At 34.3% G+C, this 11166-nt stretch overlaps 2 protein-coding genes across 2 annotated transcripts; both read left to right on the top strand.

The window, feature by feature from the left end:
- The first annotated feature begins 706 nt into the window (after nt 1–706).
- LOC105785601 (glutamate decarboxylase) lies at nt 707–3377 on the top strand. The gene is made up of 6 exons (XM_012611712.2): nt 707–1352; nt 1428–1632; nt 1718–2133; nt 2220–2473; nt 2566–2618; nt 2713–3377. The coding sequence occupies exons 1-6, from the start codon at nt 1267–1269 to the stop codon at nt 3193–3195; spliced, it is 1497 nt and encodes a 498-aa protein (XP_012467166.1). The 5' UTR covers nt 707–1266; the 3' UTR covers nt 3196–3377.
- Nucleotides 3378–8810: 5433 nt separating this feature from the next.
- On the top strand, nt 8811–10759 carry LOC105787284 (non-specific lipid-transfer protein 4). Its single transcript, XM_052633252.1, has 2 exons — nt 8811–9207; nt 10526–10759. Exons 1-2 carry the CDS (start codon nt 8859–8861, stop codon nt 10540–10542), a joined length of 366 nt encoding a protein of 121 aa, XP_052489212.1. The 5' UTR covers nt 8811–8858; the 3' UTR covers nt 10543–10759.
- The last annotated feature ends 407 nt before the right edge of the window (nt 10760–11166 follow it).

The following is an 11166-nucleotide window of genomic DNA, read 5'->3' on the forward strand; positions in this document are numbered from 1 at the left end:
TATTTACAAATCACACGCTCCTAAAATATTGGAATAGCCACAAAGTTTGTTAGAAAAATTGATGTTAATTCTGATATTTATTTATATGAAAAAGAGAAATAATGTGTAAAATCAACTTGTTGGTTTAATATTGAGTTAGGAAGCCTAATGTTGACTTATTTTCAGATTGACTAAAGAAATGAATGGTTATTAATAAAGTTGTAAGGTTATTGAAGAGGCCATATTTTGACATTGACTTGCTCCTCATCCATTCATACCACATAACAACTAGGCCCTGTTTGGCATTGTCAGGTATTTTTTGATTTTGGTTAATCTTAGGCCTAACATCCAATTACTACTATATATTAATTCATCGTATTGCTGACTCAAGTCCGAATTAAGAATGATTTATTATTGTTTAAATAAAATGAAGGCTTACTAAGGCTTTATGCTTTTCTTGTAAAATACTCTAATTTGGAGAAACCTAAAATACCCAATTTACAAACATTGTTCTTCATATATTCAACCATTGTTAAAAATTTTGATTACATCTTTTTACAACCAATAAAATTGTTACCCCACATCAGCATGAAATTTGTTTTCAAAGGTTTTCTAGACTTGTTATGAATAAAAATACAAAAGGCTTTGAAAAGTATGTTCTTTGTCGAAGTATCTAAACTTGGTTTTTAGTATATTAACCAAACTAAGTGCTTAAAACTAAACAATTTTCATTAAGCGAAATATGGAAAGAATCATTAAATCAACCAAACGACGCTTTGAAGCGGCTTGAGGGGCGAAGGTGGTTTGCGCCATGGCACGAAAGTTGAAAATTCGTGGGAAACAAGGAAAAGGAATTATTGAAAAGAGCGGCAAGCTGGAAACCCATTTTGATGTTTCAGTGGGTGAGCTGGCTGGTTAGTGGTTAGCCAATGATCTGAATTATCAAAACCAGGGCTGCGATGGCTTTCTTTGACTATTGGCTTCCTTCTAATTATATCTTACCATGTGTGTATCTTTCTTTATTCTTCCCCAAAATTCCATTTTTTATATTTGCTCCCCTTTTTGAGTATTCATTTGCAAGGCGAACAAGGTCAAATTTGGTATTTGCGCAAGTCATTTTCTAATGGAAGTGGTCAACTTGAACAAAGTCTTCCAATCACATCCCTATAAATACCCATTTGCCTCTCAATGCTTCCTTCACCAAGCAACAGCGGTTTTTAGCTTTATACAGATCTTTCATTTCATTCAAATTTTACAGTTTTTTTCGTGTTTCTTGACACATCAACCATGGTGCTATCCAAGACAGCTTCTCAATCTGATGTCTCAGTTCACTCCACTTTTGCCTCTCGTTATGTCCGAGACCAACTTCCTAGGTAAATCTCCAGCTCCCTGGGTTCATAGCATCATTTATATGGTGAAAATAGTGGGTAATTAGAAAATTATTGCAGGTTCAGGATGCCAGAGAACTCAATACCAAAAGACGCTGCATATCAGATCATCAACGATGAACTGATGCTTGATGGGAACCCGAGGTTGAACCTTGCCTCTTTTGTCACTACCTGGATGGAGCCTGAATGTAATAAGCTTATTATGGATGCCATTAACAAGAACTATGTCGACATGGATGAGTACCCTGTCACCACCGAGCTTCAGGTTTTTATTCGTAATTCAATGAAAAAGTCAAAAGCTTCAATGGTTTTTGCCTCCTAATGGTGTCATTTTCCTATTTTTGATGCAGAATCGGTGTGTGAACATGATAGCACATTTGTTCAATGCACCACTTGGGGACTCGGAGACTGCCGTTGGAGTGGGAACCGTTGGTTCATCCGAGGCAATCATGTTGGCTGGCCTTGCCTTCAAGAGGAAGTGGCAAAACAAGCGTAAAGCTGAAGGCAAACCATATGACAAGCCCAACATCGTAACCGGAGCCAATGTTCAAGTGTGCTGGGAGAAATTCGCCAGATACTTTGAAGTGGAGTTGAAGGAAGTGAAGCTAAGGGAAGGTTACTATGTCATGGACCCTGCCAAAGCTGTGGAAATGGTTGATGAAAACACCATCTGTGTAGCAGCCATATTGGGTTCAACCCTCAATGGTGAATTTGAAGACGTCAAGCTTTTAAACGATCTCTTGGTAGAAAAGAACAAGGAAACTGGGTACATATCAAATTTTTTTTTCAGTAACATAAATTTTATAAACTTGAAGCATCTCAAGTGCTGATCTTTTAATATCTGTTATGCAGATGGGATACCCCAATTCATGTTGATGCAGCTAGTGGTGGATTCATTGCACCATTTTTGTACCCAGAGCTTGAGTGGGACTTTAGGCTTCCACTTGTGAAGAGCATCAATGTTAGTGGCCACAAATATGGTCTTGTTTATGCTGGAATTGGTTGGGTTATCTGGAGGAACAAGGAAGACTTGCCTGAAGAACTTATTTTCCACATTAACTACCTTGGAGCTGATCAACCCACTTTCACTCTCAATTTCTCCAAAGGTAACTTATTATTTTAATAAAATTTCATTCATTCTCATTTGTCCATTACAAAATCCAACATTAAACTCAAGTATATGCTGTTTTATCTGCAGGTTCTAGCCAAGTCATTGCTCAGTATTACCAGCTAATTCGTTTGGGTTATGAGGTGAGAACTAAGAACATGGCTGATTCAATTCAGGCCAACAAATTTGGCTTCCAACGTATGATTCAATGGTGTATTTTTTTTTTTGTTACTACAGGGATACAGAAATATAATGGAGAACTGTCATGAAAACGCTATGGTCCTAAAAGAAGGGTTGGAGAAAACAGGTCGCTTCAACATTGTGTCAAAGGACGAAGGGGTTCCACTCGTGGCCTTCTCTCTCAAGGACAACAAGCGCCATGATGAATTCGAGATATCCGAAATGCTGCGCCGATTTGGATGGATCGTGCCGGCCTACACCATGCCGGCGGATGCTCAACACATCACGGTGCTGCGTGTGGTGATCAGGGAAGACTTCTCCCGCACCTTGGCGGAGCGTCTTGTGATTGACATCCAAAAGGTGCTTCATGAACTGGATACACTCCCAGCAAAGGTAAATGCCAAACTGGCTATGGCTGAGGAAGAAAATAGCAAAAATGGCACAGTGAAGAAGACTGCCATTGAAACCCAGAGGGAAATCACTTCTTACTGGAAGAAATTTGTGAGCGAGAGGAAGACTAACAAGAATAAAATCTGTTAGAACTTATTGTAACACCAACTTTCCCTTTTTACTTTTAGTTTGCCACTTTGTTTCCACCATTTAATTTTCAAGCTTCGGCGTATTTTCTGAGTTCAACCATTAATGTAATCGAAGAATTATAGCCCCATTTCCGTAATTTAATGATCCAAATTGCCAGTAAAAATAGTTAGCACTTTTATAAATATTCTCAACAAATAGTAAATTATGTATTAAAATGTCCCTTTTTACCCGGAGTGTGTTTTGGCATTACATGCTAATACTGTAATAATAACTAATCATTACTCTGTTATCCAATTTGCTTCGATTTGGTTTCAACTTATTGTGATTTTAGATTAACTCGTGTGTTGGCATGGTGCTTCCAAGTGTGACTTGAACAAATTTTTTTGGACCTCGGTCTGGATATATTATATTATAAAAAATAATTATATTAATTACATATGTTAAATGATAATAATTATATATATATATTTATATTAAATCACTAACCCAATAACAATTAAATTCATTACCCAAAACTTAAAAAACTTATCCAACTAAATAACCCAACCCAAATTATAAAACTTTAAAATTATATTTAATACAATAAAACTTTTATTATATTTATTTGTGTTTTTAATATAATAAAATATTTATTACATTTATGGTAATTTTTTAATATAAATTGTAACACCTCTACTTGACCCGAATCGCCAAGTCCGGGAGTCTTACATGTTACAACATACAAATACTTAGCATAAAATTTAAACAATCTGTGTATAATCCTTTTTCAACATACTTATTATTTTAATAAATGTTTTCTGAACAAAAGAAATAAAGAAAACTTTCAAGAATACAACATACCTTTAAAAATAATATAAGACATTACAACACAAAAGTTAGTTAAAGACAGACTCTTCTTGGCATAGAGAATTATACGCCATACTCCTAAGATGTCCTCTGAATGCATAATATCCCAACTCGTCGTTTCCTTGACGCATTCTTAGCTTGATCACTCCTAGCGTACCCACTCTTACAGTGAAACTTGAAACATAAATAAACACTTTGTAAGTTCACGCGAACTTAGTGAGTGTTTATATAAAATACCTTGAAACCTTTCCAGTTGACTTCTCATCGTGAAGATCTTGGATTTCGTCTTTGTCCTAGGCAGATACTTTCCTATATGGGCGTATACATATTCATCCATTTCCTTACTTGACTAATCTATTCACGAATTATTCTTTAGATTGATTCCCAGATTTCATTAATCAATACTTATAATTAACATGTACCTCTCCAAATGAATATCCATACAGAACCTACTTTCGACGAAATTCTCCTTTCAATAGACGTAGAATGCTTTTTCTCTCAAGATGGTTACTCACAAACACTTTTTGGTGGATAATAAAACTAGCAGATCTCTTAAGTTAAAATCCATACTGTTCTTAATTATGGCGGATTCTTATACTAATTTTAGTAACTATCTGATTTCCAATCAGTTCATATTCTGAACCAACTCCTAAATCATAACTTATTCTGATAATGAAACCTTCCAGATCTAGTAGAATTCTAGACGGCTATGTTACATAACATGAGAACGCCCAACTTAACAAACAACTTAGATTATAACTAGCATCTAAACGAAACATGAAAAACCATTCAGCTTTGGTGGTTACCAGATTGCTCAGATTACTTCCTTAAATATCATAGACAAACTCAGGTCTAATAAACACTTAAACCTTTCATAATTACGAATATGCTAATTTCTTGTACGGACGGATTACTATGACGAATACACCCTTCATATAAATACCGTTGGGGACTTTTCCAGAAGTTTTACTTAGATCATATTCAGATTCTGCCATAAAACAAACCAAGTAGATATATCATTAAACTTACCAATTCTTTATCATCACATTAGTTAGCAGATAAGCCTCGAAGTTTACCCAGATCATGACACCGAAGCGTTCGACTAGACTTCGCCACTAGGATGTTATAGAATATGTAACATAAACATCACAAAATAAGACACACAAGCTTCATCGAATATGCCATAAAGGCCTTACAAAACACTCCTCGAAGGCGTTACAGAGAATTACATGTTTACTGACTTGTCAAACTATCTCAAAGGTTGCCATGGGGTTTCTCCCACATGGTCTTATACTTAACTTCATGTCGTGATTTGCCAGTCCAATCCATATTTTACTAGAGGCATCACTATGAATGTTTTCATCATCACACGATGCCATGGGTTTCAGCCACATGGTTTTATACATACTTTCATGTCGTGATCTGCTAGTCCAATCTACATCTCACTGGTGGTATCACCATAAGTATTTCGTTGTCACCATGATCTGCTTGTTCGGTTAGCAATGTCCCTGCCCTACCGGAGGCATCACAAATGGATATTGGCTTATCCAATGCAGTAAACACTTACCAAGATTCATTTTAATACCTGACTTGTTCATATTCTCTTAATAAAATTCACCTTTCCATACTTGATTTCACGTGTTTACATCATACATTATTTTATTCATATAATAACTCATTTACCTCAAATGTGAACATGCAGCTAAATTACTATTCCTTACACACGTGCTAGTTATCCGAGATGTTATCATCATATATCTCTACTTGAACAGTTCACATGCAGGAACCAAGATAGAAGCTTACATGATACTCACCTTTACTACAGCTCAAAGTTTCAAACCCGAACGTTTTTCTTGAACCAACAACAACTGCTTAAAGAACATGGAACTATCATTAAAACCCATTTACAGACAGATTGTTATCATCTCAACTACAGACGACCCCCATGCAGGGCCTCTTATTCATAACTTACGGTTTACATGCTTCTTAACATCCTTACTCTTTCAAAAACTTAACATGCAGAGCTATCAGACTTACCAGGAAGTGGAACATCCATTGATAAATTCAAAAACATTAGCTTCCAGCTTAATAAAGGAAAGAAAATATATAATTTAAGAAGAAGAACCAAAGAGTAATATTGAAGGAAGAAAAAACCATCCATACGATCCTTTCTCACCATATATATATACCACCCAGTACCTCTTAATGAATCTTGACAAGTGTCAAATGCATACAGAAGTTGTCCCTTTAATGAGCTACAAAGATCGAAGAAAATATAAAAAAATTTGATGTCAATGTTATTTGGCCAGTCAATCCCTTCAATTGACTTCTAACCAATCACGTTACAAAACCCATTTTGCACATCGTTTGAATAAACTTGGCATACTATACCTGTTGCTGATAACTCATATATGGCATGGCCTTAAAGGAACTTTAACGCTCTACAGCTTCCTCATATGCTTGATAGGCGTGTTATACTCAACCAGAACTTTCCAGTCATACTCTTTGTTTGTCATACTCCTTCAATTGAAGAATACTACGAGAATTAAATCCAGAAAACTTCCATAGGTGGGTATGCACCAAACATTAGTTCGTTAGAAGCTTATAAATTTGTGGACTAACTATCAAAGTGCGCCAAAACAGACAATTTCACATCTACATGCCTTCTCGGATCCGCCAAATTTGGGGTGTGACATAAATACCTTCTAATGTATTTTTAATGTGTTAGAAAACTTTTATTTTAGCGTTTTTAGTGAATTTAGGCATTTAGTATATTATGTTTTCTAAAAAAAATATTTTTAAATAAAAACTAATTTAAAAAGAAAGAAATATGGACAGGTCGAGTCGATCTGGGTTTACCTTTCTTAAATTGGGTCAAGCTTAGGCAAAAAAATGTAAGCCTATTTTTCAGGCTAGGCCAAGCCCAGACTTGAAAAAATTGGTCTAAGTACCTTGCATGAACCCAATTCAAATCCGACCCAACTCATGAGCATCTATGAATAACGCTGACATTTAAGAAACAAGTAGTTGCTGGAATAACTTTGTGATTGCTTACATATACAAACACTTTGAGCACTATCGAATTTTTTGTTTCCCTAGAGCTCAAAATTATATATCGGCAAAGCAAAGCATTTTCACATCTACAATAAGTTTATTTCTCGATGAAGATCACTTTATAATTTTCTCCTCAACTAAAGAAAAATTATTATATGTAACAACCATGCGAAGTCAACCATCCTCAACCGAGGAAGAGAACAAGAAAGAGCTCACACATATGATCAAAAGCTACCTCGCCTAAAGGGCGCACACCTCACCTCACGCTGCATGAGCATCGTGCTTAGGCTAAATCTTGCATCAAGACCCATCTCCTACATGTTTCGCTCATAGCCATTGCTATTAGGACCTACAGGGGGGCTCCATAGTAAAACAACAAATCCTCTAATCACATTGAAGTGCACATGCAGGATGGCCCACAATGACTCAACTATTAACTTACTTCAGGAAAACACTTATCCAAGGAACCACATCAAGCCCTCAGCTATATAAACATTCTATATTGTGTAGATGACTCCAATACATTACTTTACATATCAAAACTCTATCAAGCATTCTCTAGAACCTTCTATTCCTCTCCAATCCCACAAGAACAACATTAATAGACTCTTTTCACCTTCGTATAATTTGTCATCAACCTTCATCACTAAATCTTCCATCAACAATTCAAATAAATTTTTTTGGTGCAGATAGATATACCTTTAGACTGTACATTGCTCTCTTCATATATCTGACCCCTCTATTCTCAATATTTGATTAAAAATATTCAAGCAAAGCTTTTAAAAATATCATATAATATTGTTGGTAAAATTAAAACTCTTATCATTAAAATTTAAACAATTGTCAGACCTTTCACTATAATATTTTTGTCAAGAAAATAATATCAACCTCAAGACTACAAATGTGGTAATATTGAACAATATATATTCTCTTAATAATTTATAAAATAAATATTTTATTTTTAATAGTAAAAATATATTAAATTTACTAAAAAGTATAAAATGAAGCAAATAGTAAATTATGTAATAAGATATGTTTTTTAGTTGGAGTGTATTTGGGGATAATAATGACTAATAATTAGGTTGTAATCCAATTTGCTTGACTCTTGATTTAATTTCAGATTATTGGTTGAAGTCACTAAATATATGTTGTTTTTATTATTTTCTGCTTTGATTTTCATTGATCATGCATGGTGTTGATATTTAAGAAACAATATTAGGATATGAAAGCGAGAGCACATACGTCATGTATACGCTTTTCTTATTGAGATCATGTCATATCCAGCAGTAGGTTAATAAGTTTAAGCCACGTATAGTCTAATATATTTCAATATATCATAGTGGAGCAAATTATTGAAAGTCTCCAAGCATGCCAAAAAGATAACGGAAACCCTTTGATGCATATGTTAACACTGCCACCTACCCTAAGGCAATCTGAAGAAGAGAACATGCCAGAAAAAATTTAACAAAAAGCCAAGGAAATAGCATTCTACTTATGAACCAAAATCTACCAAAGTAACAAGCGATGGATCCTTTCAGTGGGAACATTCAACTAATCATTACATCTTGAATAACCTGAGGGAAGAAGAAGACACAAAATGCTTCCACGTAAGTCTCCCACAACCACCGCACTAAACCCAAATTTCACCACCCCACAGGCCGAAACCCTTTTTTTTTTTATTAAAATATGTGTATAAATATGCATTGGTGGAGGTCAGCAAAATCAGTGTGGAAAAAGAGTGAGTTTCGCGGAGTGTAACAGAGATGGCTTTGAGCTTGAAACCTTATTGTCTGGTTGTTTTGTTTTTGTTTTCGATAAGTTTGAATGCATTGGTCAGTGATGTAGGTGCAGCAGGAGAGTGCGGGAGGACCCCAATCAGGTCGGCTGCAGCAAGCTTAAGCCCATGCCTGGGAGCGGCTCGGAATGCAAGGGCTAAAGTTCCTCCAGCTTGCTGCGCCAAGGTGGGTGCCTTACTCAGGACTTCTCCGAGGTGCCTTTGTGCTATTTTGCTATCACCATTGGCAAAGCAGGCCGGGATCATGCCTGGGATTGCTATTGCCATTCCCAAAAAATGCTATATTAGGAACAGGCAAGCTGGCAAAAAATGTGGAAGTAAGTACACTACCTCATTCTCTTCTTTATCTTTTGAAAGCGGTGTTTAACTTAACCAAACATTTACATAAATTAATGCCATGTTTTGGGCTCAAGACTGGCAAATAACAATGGCCATTGTGCATGTGCATGTTTCCTTTTGGGCTTGGTTTTGAAGATTAAAGGTATAAACGTAAAGCCCTAAAGTGATTAGCACAAGCTCGGCAACCCCAGAACATCAAGACCAAGTTGACTGGTCCAAGACATTCTCATTTTTAAACGGGCTTTAACTTTTTTCCCCTTATAAAATTAACTAGACTAGAATTCATATAGAACTGTCCATGGGCCAGGCAGCCCGGCCTGGCCCGATGGCCCGCCCGAAATATGGGCTTGGGCAAAATTTTAGGCCCGTTTAAAAAATGGGCCGGGCCTCGGGTAAGATTTTTTGGCCCGGCCCCGGCCCGGCACGGCCCGAAAAATATTAAATATATATTTTTTATTTTTAAAATATAATAGTTTTTTATTTTAAATTTATTTACTTTTATTTCCTTGACTAGTGTTACAAAATAATAATAATAAAACATAAAATTTGTTTTACTAATCAAATGTTAGATTTTGTTACAACAATTAATACAATTAATACAATTAATAATTTGATAAATTTACTAATCAAATGTTAGATTTTATTACAACAATTAATACAATTAATACAATTAATAATTTGATAAATTTACTAATCAAATGTTAGATTTTATTACAACAATTAATACAATTAACAATTAATAATTTGATAATTTTACTAACAATTAATTTTAATAACAATTAGTTTTAATTTTATTAAAAATAATTTTAATTTTAATTTTAATTTTAATTAAAAATAGGTCAAGGCGGGGCGGGCTCGCCCATATTTTTCTTCGGGCCGGGCCTGGGCAAAATCTCAGGCCCATATTTCGGGCCGGGCCCAGGCCTAGTAAATGGGCTGAAAATTTTTTGTGGGTCCAGCCCGGCCCGGCCCATGGACAGGTCTAAATTCATACCACCCATTTTGGGGGAAAAAAGATCTTTTAATATAATTTGTTAAAAAATAAATTAAAATTTAAAAATAATTTGTTAAGTTTATGATTATTTTGACTGCTAATTTTTATTACTATAAATAAAAAGAAAAATATATCTTAGTGGATAATATTTTTAGAGTAAATGGCATATATTATTGAAAACTAAGTATTTTATATAGTTATATTATTTGATATCATTAAAATGACATATATATTTTTAAAATTTTTTTAAAAAAGTATTCCAATATGTTGAGGCTAACTAGTAAAATTTCGACACTTTTCAGGGTATACAGTCCCATAAGAAAGCAACGATGAAGGAGAATAATGGGTGATTTTGTAGGAGGGAGAAGCTGAGAGCTATGAATAAAGTATTGGTGCATGGTTACTTGGTGATTCATATATTAGTTTTAATGTAATGTTGAGAATTTGTGTAAGATGTGGAGGTTGCTTCAACACCTACGTCTTCTTTTATGTACCTTCACCTCTACATTATAATAATAATAATCCTTAAATACAAACCCTCTCTCTCTCCATCAATGCAAACCATAATAATAATTTGTTACTACAATAGATTTCGCATTGGATTAATTATTTTGGATTAAATTGTAAAGTTAAAATATATTTTAAATTCTTATATTTGGAATTTAATGATTATATTTTTATTTTAGCAATTTAGTTATTTTATTTTTCGGATCTAGTTATTAACACGTTAATTTTTTTTTTGTTAAATTCTCTAGTGTGACATATTGAAATTAAAAAAAAAGAATACTCATTTGTATCCATGTAACAAAATAAGAAAATATTTTATGTAATACATAATTTTAATGATATTAACAATTATTATAAATTCACTCAATATTTTAATCAAAATAAAATATTTAGATTAACTAATGACATTATAAAAGTTGAGATACCAAATTATATA

Source organism: Gossypium raimondii, chromosome 1, assembly GCF_025698545.1.
Source record: "Gossypium raimondii isolate GPD5lz chromosome 1, ASM2569854v1, whole genome shotgun sequence".
In the NCBI taxonomy this organism is placed as follows: Eukaryota; Viridiplantae; Streptophyta; class Magnoliopsida; order Malvales; family Malvaceae; genus Gossypium; species Gossypium raimondii.

Excerpts from the sequence above, each read along its gene's own strand:
- LOC105785601 (XM_012611712.2), top strand. The coding sequence starts at position 1,267 with ATGGTGCTATCCAAGACAGCTTCTCAATCTGATGTCTCAGTTCACTCC. Across the intron at positions 1,353-1,427 it reads GTCCGAGACCAACTTCCTAG|GTTCAGGATGCCAGAGAACT; the intron begins GTAAATCTCCAG and ends AAATTATTGCAG. Across the intron at positions 2,619-2,712 it reads TAATTCGTTTGGGTTATGAG|GGATACAGAAATATAATGGA; the intron begins GTGAGAACTAAG and ends TTGTTACTACAG.
- LOC105787284 (XM_052633252.1), top strand. The coding sequence starts at position 8,859 with ATGGCTTTGAGCTTGAAACCTTATTGTCTGGTTGTTTTGTTTTTGTTT.